At 37.3% G+C, this 26,360-nt stretch overlaps 1 protein-coding gene across 4 annotated transcripts in view; it reads left to right on the forward strand.

Annotated features, from left to right (window-relative positions):
- TAOK3 (TAO kinase 3) overlaps nucleotides 1–26,360 on the forward strand; it is a 104,221-nt gene that overhangs the window by 68,495 nt on the left and 9,366 nt on the right. For all 4 annotated transcript variants that reach the window (XM_081122594.1, XM_081122596.1, XM_081122595.1 and 1 more), the window contains 4 exons: nucleotides 9,104–9,238; nucleotides 17,191–17,427; nucleotides 18,934–19,062; nucleotides 20,295–20,498. In XM_081122594.1, coding sequence (XP_080978720.1) covers nucleotides 9,104–9,238; nucleotides 17,191–17,427; nucleotides 18,934–19,062; nucleotides 20,295–20,498 — 705 coding nt within the window. The remainder of the gene's footprint in view (nucleotides 1–9,103; nucleotides 9,239–17,190; nucleotides 17,428–18,933; nucleotides 19,063–20,294; nucleotides 20,499–26,360) is intronic.

Consider the following 26,360-nt stretch of genomic DNA (forward strand, 5'->3'; position numbering starts at 1 on the left):
CTACTCTTTTCTATTGTTTCTTGGATTTATCATTTCTAATTCTTCCAAGACTAGCTTCCTGCCACCTTAAATATTCTGACTTTTGAATGAATGATTCTGTTTTTTATTTTTACTTTACATTTCCAATTAAATATCCACATTTTATACAAGCGTATCATGGTTCACAGGTTGAAATACTTTATGAAAAAAAATTTTAAGCGTCTTTCAAAGCAATTTCTGTAACATGAGTGTTTCACAGAATTATCAATAATTTTTTGGAGGAATTCCCAAAAGTGTTTTGAGTGACTTTAGGTAAGAAGTTCATAGAATGGAATTATAGGGAAAAAAATCCCTTATAATTTTGTCCTTATTAGGTATATTTGAGGTGTGTATGCACTTATTTTTAATAAATGGCAGCGATCACATTCTAATTCCAGTGAGACAGCATGTTTAAGAATTTTTTTCACTTAGACTTCTGTTGGTTGTGCATTTTTCTTGGGAAGGAAAGAAAATTAAACAGGTAAGGATGAAGGGCAGGAGAAAATACATTGGTCCCTGGTTGTGAATAGTGGAGGGTATACATATTTATTTTCTGAACTGATTAACTTATTCATTTATTCAACTAATACTGGTGGGGACCCCTGTTATGTGCCAGGAACTATGGTGGGCCCTGTGGATACAGAGAAAATAGAACAGACTTGGTGTTTCCATGGAGCTCATTATCTGTAAGGGAAATTAAGCAAATAATCATACAAATAACTGTACCATGTAATTATGAAACTTGCTCTGGGTAGAAGGAGGGTTTAATCTGGCAGCGAGTTGGGAAGGCCTGCCCAATAAAGTGACACTTAAGCTAAAACTCTGAAGACAAGTGGAAGTTAGCTAACTTGGGGTGAGAGATGGGGTGAGTCAGAAAGCAACATGTGCAAAGTACTGGAGACAAAAAGAACTTTGTGTGTTCAAGGAAGAGGGGAAAGGTCAGAAAGGTTAGAGCTTGGTGAGCTATGTGGAGAGTAGATTGAGACCAGAAAGACAGCAAGGACTCAGATTATCAGAAAGCCATGGAAAGGAGTGACATCAGAAGGATGCAGAAATGTGCTAAGAGTTCAGCATTGCCAGCTGGCCTTCTTTGAATATGGGCAAGCGATCATATATTTGAAGGGTAGAAAAGAAGGTTTTGTGAGGCCCTCTTTTTGGAAGGAGCTTTCATGGATGCTGACATCTGGCCCTTTCCTTTCTATTACCTCTGGGGCTCCATGGGTATAGATAGAAAAAGAGGAGACGTTCCATTGGATCTTTTTACTCCAGGACTCCTCAAATGGCAACCTAGAATTAGAAGAAAGGTACTACTGGTATAATCAAGAAGTCTCTGGTCTCAAACTCATTGAGGGTTTTCATTTTAATTTTGGTGTGCTGATGTAGAGCTTTCTTGTAATGACATGGGTCTTTCAGTACTTTTTCCTCCCTGGTGCAATCACTTAAGAAGAATGGATGTTAATTTATATTTTGAAGTAGAAGGTAGATGTATTTGATCCACACAAAAATGTTTGTCAGGAAGAATTTAAGTTATATAATGTATTTCTTTTTTATTATAAGATAGAGGAAATGTGATGGAAGAAAATTGAAAAACCTTTGCAAATAAAACTTTGAATTAGTTAATTTTAAAATATAAGCAAGCTAATCAAAAGACTATCAACAGAGTCAAAAGGCAGCCCACAGACTGGGAGAAAATATTTGTAAATCATATTTGCACATATAATATTTTGCATTTATAATATTTTCATATAAAATATTGCATTTCTAATAAGGAATTAATTAATTAACCCAACCTATAGAGAGCTCCTAAAACTCAACTGCCAAAAACAAACAACCCAAATCAAACATGAGCAAACGAGTTGAATAGACATTTCCCCAAAGAAGATGTACAAATAACCAGTAAGCTCATGAAGAGATGCTCAACACCACTAGTCATTAGGGAAATGCAAATCAAAGCATACATTGAAATAACACCTCACACCCATTAAGGTGTCTACTGTTAGAAAAAGAAAGAAAATAAGTGTTTACCAGGGTGCGGAAAAGTTGGAACCCTTGTGCACTGCAGTAGGAATGTAAAATGGTACAGCTGCTGTGGAAAACTGTATGTAGTTTCTAAAAAAACAAGAAGTAGAATTATCGTATGATCCAGCAATTCCACTTCTGGGTATATAGCCAAAAAGAATTGAAAGCAGAGTCTCAAAGAAATATCTGTACACCCATAATGCTCATGATAGCATTATTCACATTAGCTAAAATGTGGAAGGAACCCAAGTGTCCATCCGTAGATGAATGGATAAGCAAAGTATGGTATATACATACAATGGAATATTCTTCGGCTTTAAAAAGGAAGGAAATTCTGACATATGCTACATCATGGATGAATCATGGTGACATTATGCTAAGTGAAATATGCTAGTCACAAAAGGACAAATACTGTATGATTGCACTTATGTAAAGTACTTAGAGTTGTCAAAATCATAGAGACAGAAAGTAGAATGGTGGTTGCCAGGGGCTAAGGAGAGGGGAGAAATGGGGAGTTGTTATTTAATGGGGACAGTGTACTGAACTTGTACACTTAAAAAAATGGTTAACATGGTAAATTTATAGTATTTTACAATAAAAAGAGGAAAAAATATATAAGCAGACTATAAAAATAGAACATATTATATATGAAAACTTAATGTTAAATATGGTATATCTGTGCTTAAAAATATATCATCTTTAAACACAATAGAAACAAAATATTCAGATAGTTTATAGTATTTGTTGGTTCACTTGAATTTCTAAAAGTTTTCTGCTTAAGAATACAAATGAAATAGGATCTTAAACTCTCAATGGACAAGGTCTGCTTCATCTCTTACCTTATATATTTGGATTCCACTTAAGATTTCCCTTGCAAAGGGTTGGGGTTTTGGTTTGGTTTTGTTTTCTAAAATCCCTGATCAGTCCCATTTTCTCCATAGAGACGGGATGGTAAGTACAACATATTACATGTGGGTAGGTACAGGTAACATTTATGTCACAGGTTGGATTCTTCACAAAGCAGAGCTGAGATGATTTCTCACAGCAGGGGTTTGTTTTGTTTTTTTAAATTATTATTAGGAGTTTCCTTTGGGATGAAGACCTGTGGAAGGGACAAGAAGGAAGCAACATTGATTAGAGGGCAAAGTTAAGCTGAGATGTAGGCCCAGTGGCAGCCTCAGACAACCCCACTGGGAGCTCTGGAGCTAAAATGGTCCTTTAGAGTTGGGCCAGAATGGCCAGGCCTTAGTACCCCAACCTAGATCCGTCAATGAAATGAGCAACCTGGGAAGGGTGTGAACTTGGGCAAGGCTGCCCTCTGCAGCCGAGGCAGCTCCTCAAAGAGCTGACAGCCGAAGACCACTGCCAGCAGCATGTCCTTCCTTAAAGGAGGTGGTGCTTATCTGAGGCTGTCATCAGTGGTGACCACAAAGATTATTTTAGAATCACTAAATTACCATATTATAAACATGTTCTACCCATTACCTCATTATCTCATTTTATTTTCTATTTAATACTTGTCACTATCTAAAATTATATTACTTATTAATTTGTTTATTATTTTATGAGTAAAATGTAAATTTTATTAGGGGAAAGACTATGCCTTCCTTGTTCTGCACTGTATCTCAACACCTATAATAGTGCCTGGCACAGCATAGTACTCAGTAAATAATTGTGGAATGAATGAGTGAACAACAACAACAAAACACACACACACACACAGAAGGAATGAATTAATTACCAGATTTTAAACATCATGCTATTTTGGTTCATTGAATATAATGGATTAAAAGAGTTAAATAATTTTAAGCATTTTTTAAAAATTTATCTTTATTGTTAAAAGTATTATAGATGTCCCCTATTTTCCCCCATTAAAAATTTAAGTGAATAGAGTTTCTCCAATAATAATACTCTAGACAATAGGAACATGCTTAATAAATATGAACATCTAAGAATAAGGGTGGGGAATTTTTGCCCCCCTGGGTTGTTATAATCAAGCAGACATACCCTAAATTAATTAAATCATAGATATGAAACAGATTATCATTTTATATAGGAAGTAAACTTTTAAAGGCCATATGTAACTAGTAAGAGCGTGACTTGCAATTAACTGCTCTGCATCCAGAAAAAGGTGCCCTGATTTTAGAAGGACAGTTCTGTCACAGATCAAGCCCCAAAAATGTAAAGTGGGACAGTGAAAAATTTCCTTTGACACCAGAATTTCAGGTTACTTCTTTCTCTCCGGTCTTTGCCTCTACTCTGGTCTTTCCTAGGCCCTGAAGGAATCCTAATCTAATCTTCCTTTTGAGCAAGAATGATTTGGTAAATCCAAAAGTATATTCTGACAAAATAAACTTTAAACGCTTATTTATTTTCCCCTTGCTAGTGTTGCCACACTGCTTTTTCCAATAACAGGAGTATCCTCATTTCTCTAGACTGGTAGTTCCTCAAGGACCCCTCTCATCACGTACTGTCCAGCATGGTGTCTGCCACATAGTAAGCACTCAATAAATATTTGGGGAACTTTATAGGATACAACTATGCACCCCAATTCTTGACTATTCATAAGTGGTTCCAGTGCAAAGTTTTAATCCAGATTAGTTTTTTGCTGTCACCTAGCCTGCCTCTGAGCCTGCACTCAACTCCTTAAAATTATTATGTATATAGCATACTCCTTAAAATCATTGTGTATATAGTAGTGGCAAACAGATTTTAATATCAGCCTAAGCAGAAAGGCTAAGCCACTATTCTAAGTGAGAATAGAGAGAGCAACAAAGTCTGTTTTCTTAATTTGCCAACTAAAACGTAGACTTTATTTTGTTAAAGTCTGAAATTAGTTCTTTGCCTGCTGCTGCCTTCTATTCATACAGATCATTAGACTTTCATATGTTAAAAGTATTTCTTTATTTATTTGTTATTTTAGATATCCCTAAAGAAATCTAGTCATCATAGCCCCCTTTTTAGCGATTATTTTTTAAAAACCATTCTATCCTAACTCCTAAAGCTTTACTTGGCCCTTCCTATTAGTCTTTTTTTTTTCCCGTTCTGTAAAAAAAAAACAGCTTTCACCAATTTCGTGGAAGAAAAAAAAAAAAAAATGTCCTTGAGGGGATAGGATGTTGTAGTTTAATTTTCACTTGCTTCAGTGGCCTTTCCTATTATTTTTGCTGAAGAGCAGCGTGGGTTCTTTGACTCTTCAACTCACATTTGACAAAGTAAAAGTAAATTAACATATGAAGGTAATGTTTCTTAACAGAGCAGCTCTGCACACGCCTCTCTGTGGTAACCTCTTTACCCTCGGCATTCTGCTGTCCTTTTTTCTCCCCGATGGCCGTCCTTCCAGGTTAAGGTGCCCTTTTCCATCTTCTCCCCTTCCTCTAGCCCCAGAGCTTGACACTTACACCTGGAGTGATTTCAGAGGAGTGATTTCCAGGACTAATTTCAAGTTAAGCTAGAAACTCTAAACAAGTGGCTACACTATAAATCTTCATTTTAGAAGCATAGCTATTCAGACACTTAGGGAAAACTTCTAAGTAAAAGTAAAGCCCCCTGTCCAGGGTATAATAGTAAAGAGTTTGTACCTCATGCTTCACATACTTCACTATATTGTATAAAGTTCAAGTTTTTTTTATTAAAGATTTGGAGCAGACATTACAACAGCTTGTTTTTAAATCTAAAGAAGTTTTATTTCTTATGATGAAAGAACGTTATAAATATACCAGGTTAACAGATTTACTGAAAACTGGTCCCTGATCATATTGGTATTTCAAAGAGCTAGTTTGTTTGTTCCTGGGTGACAATGTTTTAAAGATAAATTATAACCAAGTCATATATTTTGTCTTTTTTTTAAACAATATTTTTAAATTTTTTAATCCTCACCCAAGGATATATTTATTCTTTTTTTTTTTTTTTTTTTTTTTTTTTTTTTTTGAGAGAGAGAGAAGCATCGACCAGTTGCCTCCCACAGACACCCTGACTGCAAACCCAAAACCTAGGCATGTGCCCTGACTGGGAATCAAACCTGCAACCTTTTGGTGTATGGGACGTTGCTCCAACCACCTGAGCCACACCGGCCAGGGCTATTTTGTCATAATAAAGTAGAACATGATCGTTTTTCTTCATATTCTAAAATCATTCTTCAACATCAAAGAAGATAGCCCTCCCGTCATTTGTAAATAATCTTCATAGGTGCCTAACCACATAAAATAGCAAACTGACCTTTTCCACCATTAATCTTAAAATGTGTTTAGTTCAGAAACTCTGGGAGCCAAGTACAGTCATTTGCAAAGGGACTGCTACTTAAAAGGACAATATCGCAAACGACAGCATATCCAGTGCAGGTGATAGTTTCATTTGTTTGTACTTGCTTCTCAAGTCACATTCCCCTATTTTAAAATGGCTCCATTATTTAAGTTGTCTTCAGAGTTTTGAACTTATTATATGCAAAGGCATTGACTATTTTAAAATTCATTTTCCTACATACTTGTAATGGATAACCACTCTTTTGCCCCATTTTGTGTTCTCTTGCATAACTTAGTGTTGGTAATCTCTGTTATGAAATTGCTATGGAAAACTAAAAACTCTTTTCTAAAAGAAAAAATGTTAGGGTATTAAACAAAGATTATGCTGTTAGCATTATATTTAAAGTATATTAAAATGTTGGACCTATTCTTCAGACTAACTTCTAAAATAGCATTAGTTTTAAAATATACCTTACTGGGTTATTTAATTAGTTGTGTGTCAACTAAAAGCACTATGATTTTGAGTTTTAACTTTTCCAGTGTATTCCAAGATCCTTAAGTTTAAAAACTTAACTAATAGAATGTAACTTTTAATTTGATAAAGCAGGATCCTAACCAAAAGTGTTCATTTTTATCTGAGCAAAACCAAAGTAATAATACGAAAATTATATATATTTGCACATAAATATGTTTTGTTTTAATCTGTTCTGTGAAGAGTGTGGATTCTAGTGTCACTGGTTATCATTGTAAATCAAGTTACAACAATTTGAAACACTGGCTGCCACATCATTTGAGACCTCAGTCAATGCACTTAATGTTACCTAACTAATCTTCACCAACACTGTGACTCCTCAGGACTCTACCTAGACTATCCCTTCTGCTTGCTGGCATTTAAAAGCTTCTTGTTTTTCTGGTACTGTAATATTAAGTAAGGTCAATTTTGAAGATAAATGCAATTTATTCGTGAACATTCAGCAATGTGAATGGTAGCCCTTCTCTCTAGAACCTAAACCTAGTGCATAAATATTAGTCCCACACCTGTGAAATAAGAGTTTAGATTTCCCAGAAAATAATGTAGAAAAAATTTAACTGATCTATTATTTTTTTATAAATTTGAAAAATATGGGTTGAAATGTATTTTTAACCTTCAGCACTAATAGAACTTTTTGCAGTGATGGAAACAATCTATATCTGCACTGTTCAATATGGTAGCCATAATTAGTGTCTACGTTGAAACATAGCTGGTGTGACTTAAGAACTGAATTTTACATTTTATTTAATTTAAATATTCATGTGGCTAGTGGCTATCTTATGGCACAGTACAGTAGTAGAACATCCCTTAAATTTGATATTTGTGCCCTCAATGGGATTTAGGGTCCCTTCGTTATAAAAAAAAATAAAAAATAGACCACTATACAGTAAACTGAAACCCTCTAAATATAGATATAATGGGAGATACCATCCCAACATTCTGAAGCATTCTAAATTTACAAAAGGAAAAAGAAAATCATCCCAATGATAAATTTAATCTTGGCTCTTGACTTTTACATAAAAACCTGGATGTAAAATCAAATATCCCTCAAGGAATATATGTGTTTTGACTTATCAAAATTTTAGGCTATATAATAAAATTTAGTGTTTTCTAAACCTTTAATTTTGTTTGCTGATAAAGCAAAGGACAATTATAAAAAATTTCAAGTAGCCATGGACAAAATGCAAATCTGAATTCTCACAAATGGTTTCTCCTAAACCCCTAGGGAAATAAGAGAATTAATTTCTCCTTCACTGTCCTGAGCATGTACTATTTAAAAATCCCCCGTGGTTGTACATCTTTTTGAGGCTATTAGTTATTATAGTGTTGCCTTTCCAGCAGGGCTAGAGCTCCTCACTGACTGGCCACTCCATCTTTTATGGAGAGGCCCATCACCCTTTGAAAGCATTTTCCCCTTTAAAAGTCATTTCAATTGCATTTAAGAAACATCCATTACTATCCTTCCAGGGAGTGGTATTTTTTCACTGGGCGTTACAATAAGGTTAATCATCTTTGCCTATCAAGAAGCATAGACATGATTAAATCAGTCAAGGGCATTAAATTCCAGCTTCACTCACTCCAGCAAGCATACCGAGACTGAGTTGAGGAAGAATTTGTGAAAGTATCATTTGGTTAAAATTGTATGCCTGTCTCTTTAAATCTAAAAAAAATCCTTTCAGAGCTGTAGAGAGAAGGTGCTAGAACTGTGTACGATCATGACTGGAAAGCAGGATCCCTCAGTGACTGCCGAATCTTCCCAGCACAAGATAGAGAGGCAGTTCAGCACAAGCCTACGCTGGTTCTAGGCAGAACGATGATCCTGCCGAACAGATCTCGAATAAAATTAAATTGAGCAAGCAGCTCTTTCAAGGGAATGAGGCGGAGGCTCGCTTTTATGTTAAAAGCAACCAGCATCCTCCTTGCTAGACATGGACATGACATTTTTAAAGGAATTATTTGGTTACAGCGTTTTAAACAAACTGTTCTAAGGCGTCTTTACATTGCATTGTTTTTTCTCGTCTGGTTTTCTTTCGCACACATGTAATTCTGGAGGTAAAGGAAAAGCCTGCCAGGGATTCAGAAGGCATCCCACTAGCGATCAGCTGACATCCCTAACTGAAGGCTGCAATGTGTTGCTTATTCATTTCGTACCGTGGGAGCTGCGGGGACTAGCAGAGAGCTAAACTATGCATTTCAAACAGCAGTGCTTGTGCAGAAAGAGGGCTGAGAGAGAGGCAGCCGGCGAGGAAAGAGCACAGCTGGACTTTCTCCTTGTTTTCATCCATTTCTGCAGGATCATGTATTCATAAGGGATGAGGCGGGCCACGGCGATCCCAGGCCTGAGCCACGGCCTACCCAGTCAGTCCAGAGCCAGGCCCTCCACTACCGGAACAGAGAGCGCTTTGCCACGATCAAATCAGCATCTTTGGTAAGCAAACACCCCTCTGCTCACCTTCCCTTCCTTCCCCTCCTCCCCATCTGGCAGCCTCTCGCCCTCCCTGAGCCTCTCTCGGCTTCATGGATGGGAGGAAAGGAGTCAAGAATGTTTTCTCCCTCCTAATAATTTTATTCATTTTAGAAAAAATCTGTTGGCATAGCAACCTGATCTCAGATATTTTAGCTTTGTCTACGGCATGGGGAAAAAAAAAAAAACCTTTGTGTGTGTGTGTGTGTGTGTGTGTGTGTGTGTATTTATATATGCTGTATGTGCAAAATAAAAGGCCTTTAAGATGAAGTTGCTAACATCTAATTTTTAAAAAGCTGTTTGTCTTTTCATTAAAATAATAATGCTAAAAAATATTTAAAAGGTATTTGATGTATGTGTATGCAGGGCACTATGCTTCTTTTTATATAGATTCATTTGTGTCTGTAATGTATACACATACATCAAAAGATAAAACAATTTTTTTAAATATATGGTTGCCGGCTACTGTATATAATTGTAGAAAATAAGATAACTTGCTTCCCAGGGATGGATTGCTGGTTCGTTCTGGTTCATTCATTTATTTATTGCAACAATGGTAGTGGCTGCACTTCCCCATTTAACCCCTGAAGAATTTCCTGGCACCAATAAAGCAAGAAGGGCTGTGTAGGAGAGGATAGGGATGGTTGTGGAAGAAAAGATACTGTAGGATCCTTCAGCATTTTTACTATTGCAAATGTGATTGCTGGATGCCCTTGTAGTAGCAAAAGGGGTGTGTGCTGGAAGAGTTAGTTTTCATGCCTCCTCCCCTTGGTCCCCAACGCGTGCGCGTGCGCGCTCACACACTCACACACACTCACACACACACACACACACACACTCATATCGTTTCATCTTTGGCACTCTAAACTCTCTTTAATCTTTTGCTTCTGAATCTCACTTCTCAGCCAAAAAAAATATTGAAATATTAGTTGTTTTGCCCAATTGATGTTAGAGGTTACATGTGCAAGAAGAGTTAGTGTACACTGCCTGGCTATTACATTTAGAACCTATGATGACATCATCCAAGGCCGACCCAGAAATGATTATTTTTCTTGTCCTATTTTTTAAACCTAATTTTCACTTTTATTTCTCAAGTCTTTATAAGGCTTCTATTATCTTTGGAATTGATAATGGATTATAATCTTTAAAAACCCAAATATAAGGAAAATGGGAGTTAAAGCACCTACATATTGCTATGCCTGCTGCTATCTAAAAGCAAGCAATTTAATGTACACTCCTTATAAATAATAAGCCTGTCTTTAAGTTCCTTCATAGAGAAGTTTTTTGTAATCTCTTTAATGGGCAATTTTTCATTTTAAATGAATGCTGTGCTGTGTAATGGAGATCTTAAAATGTCCACTATGTATTTGCTAGTGATTGTTAAGCACCTAAAAACATGCTTCTGAGTCTAAATAAAGCATGAAATATTAAATAATAAATATTCATGCCATGATATCTGACAAAAGAAGAAATATTGTATTTATAGAATGTTACTACTTACCACCGACTCTTATGAGACTTGTAACCTTTATTCAGACCTGTTCTTGTTGAAATGAGAGGAGAAAAGATGAACAGCCACCGAGAATCGGAGCACCATAAGCAGGTTTTGAATGGGAAGCAGACATTATGCCAAGTGGATTTCCCCTCTCTAGGGCAGGTTCTCTCCTTTCCTCACTTGCCACACCCTCATTCCCACATCATATATTCATGACCTCTCCTACCTCCTAGTAAGTAAGATACTACTACTGCCATGGCAGCATGATCTTACGCTTGCATTTGTGGACTCACCAGGGCTGCTCTGTGTACATATCAGCCATCACAGTCTTCCTCTCTGTGGGTAATGAAAGCTGCTTCCCTACTAGGCCACCTCAGGGCTATAGGCAAAGTCCTCAGGAATCCCTCTGAATTCTACAGGCTTCATAGTGCCCATCCAGAGAACAGCTGGGAACTGTCTCTCTGGTGGACTTTTGATTTGCTAAAAGGCCCCTGCCCCTATATTAAGTTAAAAACAGAGTAGCCGATAGGCTGCTGCTGTAGCCACAAAGTGAGTTGTTTTTTGTGGAAATCCTCTCCAACTGTAATGCTTTGGGAATCACAGTGGGATTGGTGGGAGTATGTCAGAGTTTAGTGGTATTTTACCTAGTGGTTTTTAGAGAGGAAAAAAAAATAATGGAAGGGAAAAGTGGGAACAGTTGTATAATTCCATATCTCATTTTGGACAACCTAACTGTTGGGGTGGATACTTTAATGTATATTACCGAGTACTACAGCTCTACTGCCCATTCTATTATTTTAAAGGCTAATTTCAATAGGAATATATAAATTAGGACACTGGAATATCAAAAAGAAGTATCTGATTTTTTAAAAAATATTATGAATCTTGCTGTTTTTCATGGATCCCACCCCAAATGAAAAAGCACTAAAATCACTCAAATGACGTCAGAATAAGAGCAAGAGCAAGGGAAGATGAAGGTCCAGTATAACAGTCAAATCACTGTTGAAACCTCTCTTCTCTTCTCATAACTGGTAGCAATACTATGTGGACTGATTTATTTTCGTTTTACTCTTTACAATCTTCTAGTAGAAGTGATAACAAGCCACAGAGTGATCCAGGCGTGAACAGCAAAAAGAGGACTTTAGGAATGAGTTTTTCAATTAGTAGATAAATAAGTGATGAGTATATGTTTCAAATAGACTTGCAAAACTGAAAAAAAAAAATCATGGTTCCTCAAATTTGTTTTATCAGCCTATCTCTTCTACATACCTAAAAGAAGCCTAGCTTGTGATGTTTCCCCTTAGCATTTCTTCCTACATTGTGCTTTTGAATGGGCTCATTGACAAGTGTATGAAGCCCGTGGGCTATAGGCTTCTACTGCTGGGTGTTTTTATTATTTTGGCACCTTAAAACTAAGATTTTTATTGTATTATGCATCCTGCACAATTGCATTTGTAACAGAGGAAAAGCAAGGACTGTGAACTTTGATACCAGAGGAAACCCTAAGGAAACTTTAGAGTATATATTTAATTATAATCATTAAAGGGAAAGATTATTGACCTTATTTTTAAAAACTAAGAAAATCAAGGGCATTTAATGGAACCTTTTAAATGTTATCCTTTCTTCTTCTTCTGTAAGAAAGTTCGTAGCTGATTCGTTATCTGGAGAAAGGAATTGTTTATATAGTTCTTCAGAATTACTGACTTCTTAGGCCTTTGAGACATGCCTTTTGAGTTTTTATTGTTGGTGAATGGAGATCTTAATATTTTAATTAGGTTAGTGACCCGTGAGAGTGTTTCCAGCTGATGTTACATCTGATGTCATTTCTTCTTAAAATTTCATAATGTCCTGGGTCACTGTCTATTCCCATAGTAGATGTTAATATAAAGAGCACCAAGACCATAGCTATCAGACAAGTCAGCTCTTGGTCTTATGAAGGAATTCTCACTGGAATGTACTACACGGGTGAATTTATATTAGAATACACATCAGGGAGGGAGACATAAAACTCTTAGTTGCTAATCTCCAGGAAAGCATGTAGGAGAAAATGATTATTCTATCTATACAAATATAGATTATTTGACTTTGGTTTTACTGATTCAGTAGAAAAGCTCATATAAAAATGGAGCCTTCATTTGGATTTAAAATAATGAAACCTAAGTATTCAGCTAATTGTGAAATTGGGTCCCTGAATGAGTTTGATAGACAAGCATGAAAATATTGGAGCCTCTCCAGTAAATGCTACTGTTTCACCTCTCACAGCCCCACTGTTCTGTTTGCATGAAAATGTGTTCTCTTCCTGGATAGTATATCAAAATATTGCATATCTCCTCTTTCCTTTGTGTTGGCTTCTTAATCTCACTAAGATCACTGCTGATACCATTTTTCCCTTGTGTTGCCCAATCTGTATGCCCATCCCACATGACCCAAGTCTCTTAATAAACATGTGTTGAAGGAATGAGTGGACAAATGAGTGAATGAAGTATCTTTCAGCCCTGCTACCACATCAGAATTTGGATTTATAAGTGTGCATTTCGAAGTTCTTCTTGTTGGTTTTTCTGTATAAGGCAGAATTGCCTGTTATAAGTCATTACTTTTCACGTGAACTTAAAATGATTTCCCTCTAGATATTCCAAAGAGTGGAATGTCAAAAATCCTAATGCCAAAATGGGTCTCATTGTATTCTTTTTAAGAACTTGCTATAGGTTTCATGTGTCCTAAGTTCTGAGGGTGGCCAGTTTTATCATAAGCATTATTTTGATTCTTACATATAATTAATCATGTAAGTTGGCTTTGATCTCTTAAGAGGGTAATCATCAGCCACCATGCTCTTTCATGTTCAGTGAGTTGCTTATTAGCCTTCTGGTGCAGCATTCTGTACTTGTTAGGCATATAGTACACTTTGGGTGAAGTGGTGTGTTTTAAGACCACATTTTACTGGAATTAAATTGGGTAAAATGGGATGGCTATAAAAACTTTCTGAAAAAAGTTCAGTCTTCCCTTATGGTTTTTTATTTTTTACATATTATTCCACATATATAAAACAGTCAATAATTCAAATTCAGAAATTATATATACTTACCATATAATCCACAACCTGGATATAAGTACAGTTTTATTGTTAAACCTGCCCTTTCTCTTAGTCTCACTTCTTCTGATCTATGTTCCCGTTACCAGAAATGCTTTGTAGAGGGAAAAGAGACAGATTACTCAGGGCCTGGCAGGAGAAGGAAGGGAACCAGCATCTGTTGAACATTTTTTAAGTGTCAGACACCTTGTTAGGCATAAGTGTTATCTCATCAGTGATCTCACTGTAGGGGTGGTTCCTCTTTACATATGAAAACTGAAAAACTTAAGAAACTGCAAACTGTCATTCTGCAGAGCTTTTGAGATCTTGCTTCCTGGCAGTTGTTGTCAGTTTGTCTCAAATAAAGTCTTATAAAAATTCAAAAAACAAAAAAGTAATTTGCCCAAGGCCAGTTATATAGTAAGGGATGGAAGGAGATTTGTCTCCAAGCAGCCTACTGGGTGTGCAAGATGAAACTGTTCACTTTTAGTTGATCACATTTTTGAGACCAGGATTGTGAAAACTACAGGCCTACATTTCTACAACTTTCTCTCATTTTCAGACTTGTAACTTGGACTTGCTACCCTCTTCAGCTTTGATTTTTTTGGGTATTGATTCCCTTAATTACTTCATAACAGAAAGTTTCATTCATTTCTGTCTTGGTGATATTAGTTTCCTCAAGCAAATTCAGAACCATGGGACCTTAGTTCAAATCCCAGGCTTTATAAAAATTAAAGAGGTAAATTACATGAGAAAGCGCATTGTAAACCATAAAGCATGATGAAAATTATGAACTCTTTTTAATTTTATTGACGAAATAGTGTATTCATCAGACTCGAAGTTTAAACTTAAAATGCACAGGCATATATAACTATAGGTAACATTTTTTAAAATAAGGTTTATGCTAACTTCACAAATGAAGCATATGCCTATACTTTTATTTACATTCATCTATCTAGCTTGAGCATGGAAGTATAAAACTCACTATCACTATCTGTGTCTAAAAAGACAATAACTTTGAAACTCAGAAAGTTTAGTTGTAAGGTGATGTTAGGAATTTAAGAAGGTGATAATTCAATTTATGGGGAGCATTTAAAAGCAAAGTGTCTCTCCTGGAATTTAATGATGTACAATGCTAGCATGTTGGGCTTTGTAATTTGTTTTTGCCACATAATTGTATGATCTGGTATGCAGTAGGACCACCCTTTTCACAGAGATTCACCCACCAATTAGGAGAGAAAAATGTTCTTGACACAACTCATCTATGTTTTATCTTTAGGCCACCTGGTTTAGGGAAATGGCCATACTTTATTGGCCACAAACCAGTGAAACATCCTGCTGGCAAGTTTAAGTGTATCATGATAGCTTTAAAGGGTGCCATGCCTCAGCTTTGGGAATCTGATTAAAGAAGGAATACTCAAATAAGAAAAAATAAGTACACAGATAAAACATCTCTGAAACTCATTACCATCGAACAGACACTGTATTTGTCTGAAAAACAAATGAGTTCAGAAAGGACTAACTGGTGCCCTTTCTGTTGATTGGAATTGTTTTTAATCCCTACAGTTGAACTTCAGGAAGACACAAGCATGAGGAAGTGAAATATACACACATATTTCAAACTACTTCTTTCCTTCCTTTTTATCATGAAATAAGTCCATTAGAAAATACATAATTGTGATGGCAAAGCAGATTATTAATGATCTCTGGAGCGCTGGGTGCCTCTTTGGTGATGGTATCCCCTTTTTGGGTCTTGAAATATTGTCTGTTCTTACTCCTCATACTTTAAAGAGGATTGTCCTTTAGAAAAGAGAAATGAATATGAAACCGAGCCTTAGTTTCAGCTGGAAAGGTTTCAAAGTTCGGCTAATGTTTAATGTGTACTTTGATAATACTATCCAGTTACAGAACAGCACTCGCTTGATAGTGAGGACTCAGTCTAACATGCAGGGACACCTTCTAAAAAGAGCAGAGAAACAGACTGTTCTTTGTACAAAATACACTTTGACCCATAAACTGAAAATAGTAGACAGAATTAATAGCAGCATGAAAAGTTCCAGTAAAACTTGTTTGAGGTTTAGATTGAGGAGGAGTAGCTTATAGTAGATAGGATTGACTCAATTGCTTAGTGAAAACAAAACTAAAGTTATCATTTTGTAATTTTTTTTTCTAAAATAGGAAACATGAGAAAGAAGTGACAGAGAATCTGACAGGAAAAATAAAGAGAGGTAATAAATTGAAGAAAGGGCTGGAAAATCAGGAAAGGTTTATTAGATAGAAATGAGATACGAAAATTCACATTTGAAGTCTCCAGTTTGTTGGCCACTCACTTGAGAATGAGTTACAGAAAGACTGCTGAGAAAAGTGGCTGTCCAAAAATCACAGAAATGTTTTTCCCTCTTCAGGAGAGCAAGTAGATGTATTGTAATTTGTTAACATCTCTTCTGCAGGAAAGGAAGGGGAGGAGGGAGACAGCTGATTTAAAGCGAGAGAGTTCTTTCTCTCTGTGTTGATTCATATTAAGAAGAGTAAATCAGTCTTGTTCAGACTATTTTGGAAAGGATATTCCAGATTCCTATGACAAACAGACAGGTACTTTGATATGGTGCAGTGGTTCTCAGAGGGATTATACCACTCCCAGAGACATTTAACAATGTCTGGAGACATTTTTTTTATTGCCTTGACTTGGGAGGTGCTGCTGGACTCTAGTGGATAGATCAGAGGTGCTACCAAACACCCTGCAATGCACAGGACAGCCCCCACAACAAAGAACTATCTGGTTCATTGTCAATGGCACCGAGGTTGAGAAACCCTGGTATAGTGGAAATAGCATGGCTCTGGAATCAGACATAAATGCGTCTGAATCCCAGCTCCACTCCTTATTAGCTACGTGACCTTGAGCATATCCAGGGGTGGGCAAAAGTAGGTTTACAGTTGTTCATTGGAAAAAAGACATGGAACTTATGCTTATTACAATAGCTTTATTAACTCAAAGGAATGTTACAACTGTAAACCCCTGTATATAATGATATATCAAAAACATGTAAATATATTTTGGCTGAACAAATAAATTAATTCCCTCAAGTCTCAATTTCTTCATCTTAAAATGGGGGTGATAATGGTGATCTCATGGATGAATAAAATGAATGAGTGAATGAGATGATTTTTAGGATAAGAGAGAAAGTATATAAAGAGAACCCAGCACAGTGCCTAGTACAGGTAAGTGTTCAGGAAATAGTAGGTAAATTGCTGGTGACAATGAGAGATAAATCTATGCCAGAGGGTTCTTCTTTGCCTGAAAGTTTGCCTTTCTTGAACCTGGTTACCTGAGTCCTGTTCCTCAACCCAAATCAGGTTACACGGCAGATCCATGAGCATGAGCAGGAGAACGAGTTGCGGGAACAGATGTCAGGTTATAAGCGGATGCGGCGCCAGCACCAGAAGCAGCTGATCGCCCTGGAGAACAAGCTGAAGGCTGAGATGGACGAGCACCGCCTCAAGCTACAGAAGGAGGTGGAGACGCATGCCAACAACTCGTCCATCGAGCTGGAGAAGCTGGCCAAGAAGCAAGTGGCTATCATAGAAAAGGAGGTCAGTGTGTGCACGCATGCCTGCATGCCACGGCCATGCCCAGCCTGTTCCAGCCAGTGGCATGCTAGCAGAAAGCAGGAAGGTGTGATTTTTGGTGATAAAGGAACCGTATTACTTTAGTGGAAGAGTGGGGATGGTTTTATAGGGCTACTTAAAATTATAATTAAAAGTTAAAATAGTATCTAAAGGTGTGTATCACATTCTTGTCTATTCAAATGTATTCTGAGCATTAGTCCCTTGCTAGGGGTCTGGGTAAAATTTTTAAAAACCACACACACAAGATGCTTCTATCCTATGGAAACTTGCATAGTTTGGGTCTGTTACTGTGCCTGCCACACCCACAATCCTCTGCAAAGGAAAACTGCTCTACAAATAGTCCCTTTTGGTGGTGATAATCCCTGCCTACAGCTGATTGGTCTAGGGATGGGCACCTGACTAATTGCAGCAAGTAATTAACCTGGCTATTGCTTGAGTATTCTAGAGAATATTTATCTTCCCCATCCAGGTTCTAAACTAATTTTCAAAACAAAGGAGAGGGCAAAGGAGAGGGTCAAAATATCACCTTTATTACTGATAAATGTTAGATGGGAGAAGTGATTTATGTCTGAAGAAAAATGGGCCTAATCCTACTGAACAAAATTAACCCAGGCATTAGTAATGCTAAACCAGTCACCTTCCCTGCCACCCCCCCATAAGACTGACATAGTGTGGAAGAGCAGGGTGAACATGTGCTCCCTGGGGATGGAGTGATTGGGGACAGGGTGCCAGGGGTGTTTCAATAATTAGGCTGTCTCTCTCCACATGAAAGGAAACTTCAGAATTGTAGAAGAAGCATTCCCTGAACAGCCATTCCCTCTCTATTCCTTAAGCACCTTGTTTATGTATGTGCTTCATTAAATGGTTCCCTAAAACTTAGATTTGGTCACTTTCAGGAACAAATATTTATTGGGTTATCTTTCATTTGGTCTGTATTCAATCCATTTAGGGAGCCCCAAAATGTCCTGGTGTCTAACTGTTGTGGATTGTAGCAGGTACCTAAGAATCAAATGTCATTGGCTTTATTATACTAGAGGTGACCCCCACTGGGAAATCCGATAGTTGGAATAATTAATCAATTAAAGTTAGATTCTTGGAATAAAACTGGCTAGTTATGTTTATCCATTTTTATAATATAACCCTTCAGCTACCAACAATATGAAAAATTTTTTTATTATAATCCTTAGTTTAGTTTACCTCTCATCCCATGTATCTTCTGTGTGTGTTTATGGTTTTCCTTCATATTTTTTCCATAATTGGGAATATATTTTTCAATGGTAAAATTTTTGACTTTTTTGTTTAAGATATAGGAAAATCAGAGCAGGTATTTTCTTATTTTGTTTTTAATTAATTATTTGTTCAAAAATTATGTTATTCAACATGTATGGATCCTTTCAGTGCACTGGGGAATATATGTTGCTGAGTTCTATGTGAACAATTCATCCACGATCATATTTGGCATTTTTGCAGGCAAAGGTAGCTGCAGCAGATGAGAAGAAATTCCAGCAACAGATCTTGGCCCAGCAGAAGAAAGACTTGACAACTTTCTTAGAAAGTCAGAAGAAGCAGTATAAGATTTGTAAGGAAAAAATAAAAGAGGTAAGAGTACCAAGATTTGTAGTCACCAATTTGCCATTAGAATGGTTGGAACTTGAAATTGATTCATCTTACGTTGTAGTCAAAGACAAGTACACTGTGCTTTCTCTAAAAGTGTCATCTTACTCTCCCCCACAGATTAACATCTTAACCATTCTGATTCACTGCTTTCTTCCCTTTACCCATAGGGACTGGAATAATTATGAATTTTGTCCTTTTGAAAATATAGGTAGTTTATAATCCCAAATGAAGACTGTTTTTCCCTAAAATTCAAATGAGTGACATTTGCAGTTAACCTCCTGTCTTTAAAACCTGTCTACTTCTCTTGGTCTTTTCGCCACCTCCTTTGTCCAAGCAACTATCATCTCTCACTAGCCTCCTAGCTATCTCCGTGGACATTACTCTTGCCTTCTTTATTCTGTTTTCCACATGGCAGCCAATCATCTTTTTGAAATGCATCTCATTATGATACCCTGCCCCACATATAAAATTCATTTCTCCTGTCCTGAAGAGCAGTGTCCCTATCTCGGCCTATAAAGCCTCTAACAGTCCTGTCTGTCTGTCCAGCCTCGTCTCATGTGACCCTCCACCACACTCTGGCCTTTCAGTTCCTTGATGATACAGACCATGTTTCAATTAATCCACCCTAAGGGTTTTGTATATGCTGCTTCCTCTACCCAGAGTATTCTTCCTTTCCTTTTTGACTGGTAATGCCTATGGTTTTTCAAATTTCAGCGTAGTTGTTACCAAGGTCCAATATTTTCGATTAAACATTCTTGTAGAACCAAGAACTCACTTCAAAACAGTTATCACAGTAATTCTTAGCTCATTTATATGGTTCTTTGATTAATTTTTATTCTAGACTGAAAAGCCCATGATGGTAGATACCATGTTCTTTTGCTCACCATTGTATCCTTGTGCCTTGTACAGTGCCTGTCACGTGATAGGAACTCAGTAAATGTGTATTTGATTGATGGGTGAACAAATAATTTCTGAGAGTTGAGAAGTCAAAGACTTGGAAACTAACAAGTCTCTCTCTCACTTGATATTCAATTAATTGATTAAAAAAATGTTGGGAGTGGGGTGCTGGGGGGTGTGCAACGCCAAGCCTTTCTGTCCTTACATTCTCACTTACTTTCCAAATAATGTAATCTACCACTGCAGTAAACTGTTATAGTTCCTTTGGCTGATGAGACTGGCATGGTTTCTTCTTTCCCCCTGTTTTGTGTGTGAAGGAGATGAATGAGGACCATAGCACACCCAAGAAAGAAAAGCAAGAGCGGATATCCAAGCATAAAGAGAACTTGCAGCACACACAGGCTGAAGAGGAAGCCCACCTCCTCACTCAGCAGAGACTGTACTACGACAAAAACTGTCGTTTCTTCAAGCGGAAAATAATGATCAAGCGGCACGAGATGGAGCAGCAGAACATTCGGGAGGTATTTACGTTCCTAACTAGTGTCGTTTACCTGTGGGACAGCAAGCCTGGTGAGGACCATGGCTATGTCTTTTTTTTCCCAGTTCCTATCTCCTTGGCCTTTCTAGTCTTTAGTGCAGGACCTGGCACAAAGTAGGTGTATAAAAAAACAGGGAATGAATTTACCGCTGATAAGAGAAAGCCCATTTACAGAACAAGAAATCGACCTTTTCCAAATACATGTTCATTAGGAAATCATTGTAACCTGGAATAACCAAAGAGAAACCTCACAAATGAGCTAGCACATTGGTAAAAACATCAAGTTTGATAAAAACCGGTGCTCGCCTGCATGGGGGAAACAAGCACTTTAGTACATTTAAGGGGAAGGGGAAATTGCTCAACTTTTTAGAGAGCAGTAGTAGTCAAATGGGAAGGAAGAAGGGGTGGTACAAACTCCAATTTATTGACCCATACAGTAATGAGCCAGGCTCAGGCTCTTTATCTGTGTCATCTCATCTTACTGGAAAAGAGAGAGACTGCTGAACATTTTTGAGCCAGGCAATGATGTGGCTAAAATTTTACTTTAGAGAGATCAGCCCAGTTTGGTGGCCACAAACAGATTGATTAGAGCATGAAGTCTCAGGGGAATGAAAATGGTTCTTGTAGGGGAGAGAAGTCTTAGCTATTACAACAGTTTGAGGCCCTCTGAAGGGCCACAGTACATAAACAGATGCACAGTATATGTATGGTATTAACATTTCAGGGGTGAAGATGGTCAGGGGAGGGGGAAGTCTAAAAGGGCTCTGATGCGGGCAGTTGTAGGGGGGGAGGTTGAGAAACACTGGATTAGAGGGCAGAAACAAAAAGCAAAGAGATCAGGTGGCAGAAAATAGGGTATAGACAAAGATGGCGGGAGTAGCTATCAAAAGAGAGGTGGGTTTGAAACATATTCTCAAGTATAAAATAAGCAGGACTTGGCATACAATAGGATATGAGAGGAAAGATGATGGTAGAATCAAAATTATTTCTAGGGTTTAAGACTTGGGGAAATGCAGATTTGGGTGGAAACAGAAGCTTAGAGAGATGTTGGTAAGAAACTGACAATTCAGTATTAGACATGCTGAGTTTGTTGGAAGGCAAAGAGGTCCAAATGAAAAAAGTCCAATAGCTAGTTGGAAATAACATGTGTGGGATTCTTTTCATCTGGCAATTATTATTGTTCTTCTAATAGCACATATTTAGAGAAAGTCTGAGGCTAAGGGGACAGTTAATGCCCATAAAGCTATAGAAGACAGTTATTCCCCCCAAATGATAGAAACTATATTCATGACTTCATTAATATCAGGTTCTAACCAACTGAGTGAAGAATTCGCTCTGAGGGTATCTTTCTTAAGAGTCTATATTTTCTTTTGTTTAGTCTTAATCTAGAGCCTTCATCATGAAAATGTTCAGTTTTCCTTTATGTTTACAAAAATAATCAAAGAACATTGAAAAAAGACAAATATAGAAAAATACAAAGTCAAGTAGTGAAAGTTCTTGATATTCCCATCCAATCTCTACCCAGAGAAAGTCACCATTAGTTTGGCAAATATATTTCCATATTTTTTGGCGAATGTTTTCTGTACATATATATGTATACATACATACAGTTTATATAGTATACGGAGCTTTAATGTAATAAGGTTACATTAGTATCGGTGGTTTATTTGATTTATAAGCAATAGAAACAAACTCGCTGACTTAGCACAAGAAGGGATTTATTGGAAGGCTGATGGGATAGACAGCAGAGCTGAAGAATCACACTGGGGAAGATGAAGAATCGAGCTGGGAAAATAATGCCCGCCGCCCAGAGAGCAAGCGCCGGTGGACATGGCTCAAGGCACCACCTTTTGAATGTATCTCCTCTAACCATGTTTAAGTTTTGTTTCATTGCTGCTTATGGCTCAGATTGCTAGGAGAGATAGAACTTAATGGGGTAATGTGCTTACTCCCTTAATCCCTGATTCCAGAAAGGGTGGAGTAGTTTCTTGGGAAAAGGGGAGACTGTTAACAAAAGAAGGGTCAAGGGATGCTGAACCTACCAGAGAAACCCAGATGTCCTCTATACTGTTTTGTAGCTTTTCCCCCCACTTACTATTTAGGACATACACCTCTGCCTCGTTCTTTTTAACCATTTATAGTATTTTTTTTGGATGACTGTAAGATTTTTTATTTAATGAGGTACTTCAGTTAGTAATACTGAAGTTTTACGGTATTAGTAACAATGCTACAGAGAACATCTTTGTACAGAGGTCTTTCTACACATGTGCAGGCATTTTGTAGGCTGTATTCTCACAAGTGAAATTTCTGGATCAGAGTATAGTCATCTAGATTTTTAATAGATGTTGCCAAACTGTCCTCTAAAAGGGCACTCCCACCCACAAGGAGTATCTGTTTTTCTATATCTTTGCCAAAACTGAGTACATATTAGCAATCAATTTAATAAATAAAAACATTTTTAAAAGATCAATATAGACTAAGTTGAGCCTCTTCCACTATCATCACTGCACACAGATGCCTACTCTGTCCTAAGCAGTTCTGAAACTAAGAAAGCATCAAATGTCTTACGCTAACAGCATCCCCATTTAAAAGTTTGGATTCTAGTTTTTGCTCAACCTCAGTGGGCATGAGGACAAAAAATTTGACTTGAGTGAAATCAACTGCTCTTATAGAAGTCAATAGCACTTCCACTGAAACTTAAATCAAATAGAATGATTGGCCCACAGTTGGGAAGGGTTTATTAGGGGACACACCCTGGATCCACATTTTACACAGGAGGTAGATTCGCATAAAGTTTGGTGATGTGCTTAGGGGCCATGGTATATGAAAATACCTATGTTTCGATACTAAGCTCATATTCAACTTGGCGAGAAGAAATATGTGATGTCTCCCATTTCACTCCTTCCAGAGCATTTATACATTGAGTACACTGGTGGGCAGAATTGCCTGTAGCATGACATGTGTTTTTGTATTTTTTTTCCAGCACACTTTGTTGAATTTGTATAAGCTAAAGGTGCACAAGGTGTGGCTCTACTATAAATTATGTCATTTGTACAGATGAAGTAACCATTGCAGAATGTCTAGGGCAGAGGAAATCTTCCAAATATTGTATCAAAGACTAAAAAAGCATGAAACAGAAAAATATAAGCCTTCACTGGGATGTCTTTTAATGGAAAATGTGAAAAGTCTAAAAACCTGAGTTTTAGCCTCAGTTCTGCTTTATAGAAGTTGTGTAATCTCACATCGTTAGTCTCTCAATTCCCAAATTCCTTACCACCATATATAAAAGGGATAAATCCTTACAATCTTATCACCACATAGGGTTGCAATTAGGATTAAAATATGGGAAGTCACTTTTAAAATTTGAAAGCTCATTGCATATCATTATGTGGGCACAGCACTGGGCTCCTAATAAGCCGAGTAATGTTTTTCCCCATGGTTTAAAATATTATAAGGAGCTTACTAACTTACATCTCAGCAACTCAGATATATGAATTAAAGGTAAAGGGAACAACCTACTCTTATAACAGAAAAGCCATTCTAGTGTCATGTTTCTTTCACTTTTCTAATAGTTTATAAAAACTAGTTCTAACACATTCACTTCTGAATACAGAAAAATAATAATGACATGTTTATGTACCCCGAAGCGTTTTCTTATGGTCTTTCATTTCATCTTCACAAGAATGGTATTTCAAGGTGGGAAAGTTCCCCTCCTTTTACACCTGTGGAAACTAAAGCGTAGATTAAGAGACTTGCCCTAAGCCATACATGAGTCAATGGAAGAGCTGAAACTGACTCACACTCTGAATAGTTTTCCATTGATTCTCAAACTTTAGTATATGTCAGAATTAGCTGAGTGGTTTATAAGAAAGACCAATCACTGTAACCCAGGTAGTTCTGATGGACAACATCCTGTAGCTTTCCATTAAACATAAAATGAAGGATTTGGTTTCTTCTGAAAGTATTGTTTGCTTTGATCTTTTATTTTTTTCCCTATGAGGTTCACAGCTCTGGGCAGCTCAGATGCAGCTAGGACTTCTCAGTTTAGGAAAATGTGGAATGTGTAAATGCCCAGTAGCAAGGGCCTGGTACTCAAAGGTTCGACATTACATAGGGACCTAGGAACAAGACATTTACCCACTTCAAGGGTTTCCTTGGCTTTTCCTTGGTCATTGGACTGTAATAGCTCTAGTCTCTGGGAAGGGCTCACTGTCCTTTAGTGCCACCTAGGGGCCAGTTAGTGATTTTTAAAAGACACTTGATGGCCCAGGTAAAGAAAAATAAAACAAGGGAAAGAAATGCAGAAAGAGATGGCGGGAGATGTTCTGGGATATTATTGTTTATTCCTTAAAACAAATGTAAATTGCACCTCTGGTATTTCCCCACTAGAAAATAAACCCCACGAGGGGGTGTGCTTGTCCACTGTTCTTTCCCTAGTGCCCACAACAGTGCCTGACACACAGGGCATGCTTAACAAGTAATTTGTTCGATACATATATGAATGATTAACAACTTTGCTCCAGTAATAGGTGCTGGGCTATTTAAAGGACTTCTCTTCAAATGGATAGAAGGCCCAAGTATGCAAGATATTCTCATCCACACCAATATACAAATGTTATTGCTAATTCTGTGAAATAAATGACTTGCATTTTCTTCCATAGTGGATCCCATTGAAGAAGAGGGCCACCATATTCTCATTGAAAGCCCAGCTCAAAAGCTTTCCCCTTCCATTGGCCCTTTTAACTAGTAGTAATATCACCTTTTTCAGAAATCTTACAGCATCAAATCTTTACCTGTTTTATAGCACTTATCACTTCCAACCTTGACCTCTCTTTTTAAAATTTATACATAAGGCTTGTTTCCTGTATTAATTACGGTTCTTTGTTTGCATGTTACTAAAATTTATTTGAGCTAGCTTAAGCCAAAAGCAGGGAATCTGCTACAGAAATAAGGAATGTTTCATAAAACCCAATAGCAATAATACAGCTGGACCTATAGGGGTGCTTAGAACCAGTCAGGACCTTGGGCATCAATATATCCTGCACTTCTTTCTTCTCTCTTTTTCATTTTTGCTCTGAAGCCCAGCTTTCTCTAATCACTCAGCCCTCATAGCAGTGATGGCTACTGCATATGTAGGTTTTTATATGCCCCTCCATTCTAGTTGTACATAAAGATTCACTGTCTCTGAATCCCAATTCCAAATTTCTAGTGGAGAAAATAAATTGACTAATTTAGCTGTGAGCTGAGCATATACTTCCATACATGCCTATTACAGTTCCCTAGAGGAGTATTAGCTAGTTGAGGACAGAGCCACGGCTTAGTAAACATTTTTATGCACCCAGAGCACATGGTTCAGATCTTTGATACAGTGCCATTCAGGAAATATTCTTGATCTGGTGAATGAAAAAAATTTCACCTAACTTCTCCCTCCCCCTTTAGTTTCTGGTTTCCTTTCTTTCCCCCCTTCAATGAAAGAGAAAGACATGAGTAGAAGTGGAAAGAACAGAATGATTAGAACTAGAAATGATCAAACAAATTATAATGGGCAAGATGAAAGGGGAGAGATCTTTGTTTTTTATCAACATACCATGAACTCTGAAATTTTATAATATAATTGGCCTATTTCTGATACATACAAAAAACCAGGGTATTTTCCCATAAGAACACTGCAGACATTATCAGTTGACCTCAGTGATGCTCAGCTCTGACTGCCTATTAGTATCCCCCGGGGAACCCTTAAAAATATTGATGTCATGGTCCTACACCAGACAGTTATCTGAATTTCAGGCAGTAGGATTCAGTTATCTTACATTTTAAAGCTTCCTGATTTTAATGGGCAGCCAGG

This window comes from Miniopterus schreibersii (genome assembly GCF_964146895.1).
Source record: "Miniopterus schreibersii genome assembly, chromosome: 20".
NCBI classification, from domain to species: Eukaryota; Metazoa; Chordata; class Mammalia; order Chiroptera; family Miniopteridae; genus Miniopterus; species Miniopterus schreibersii.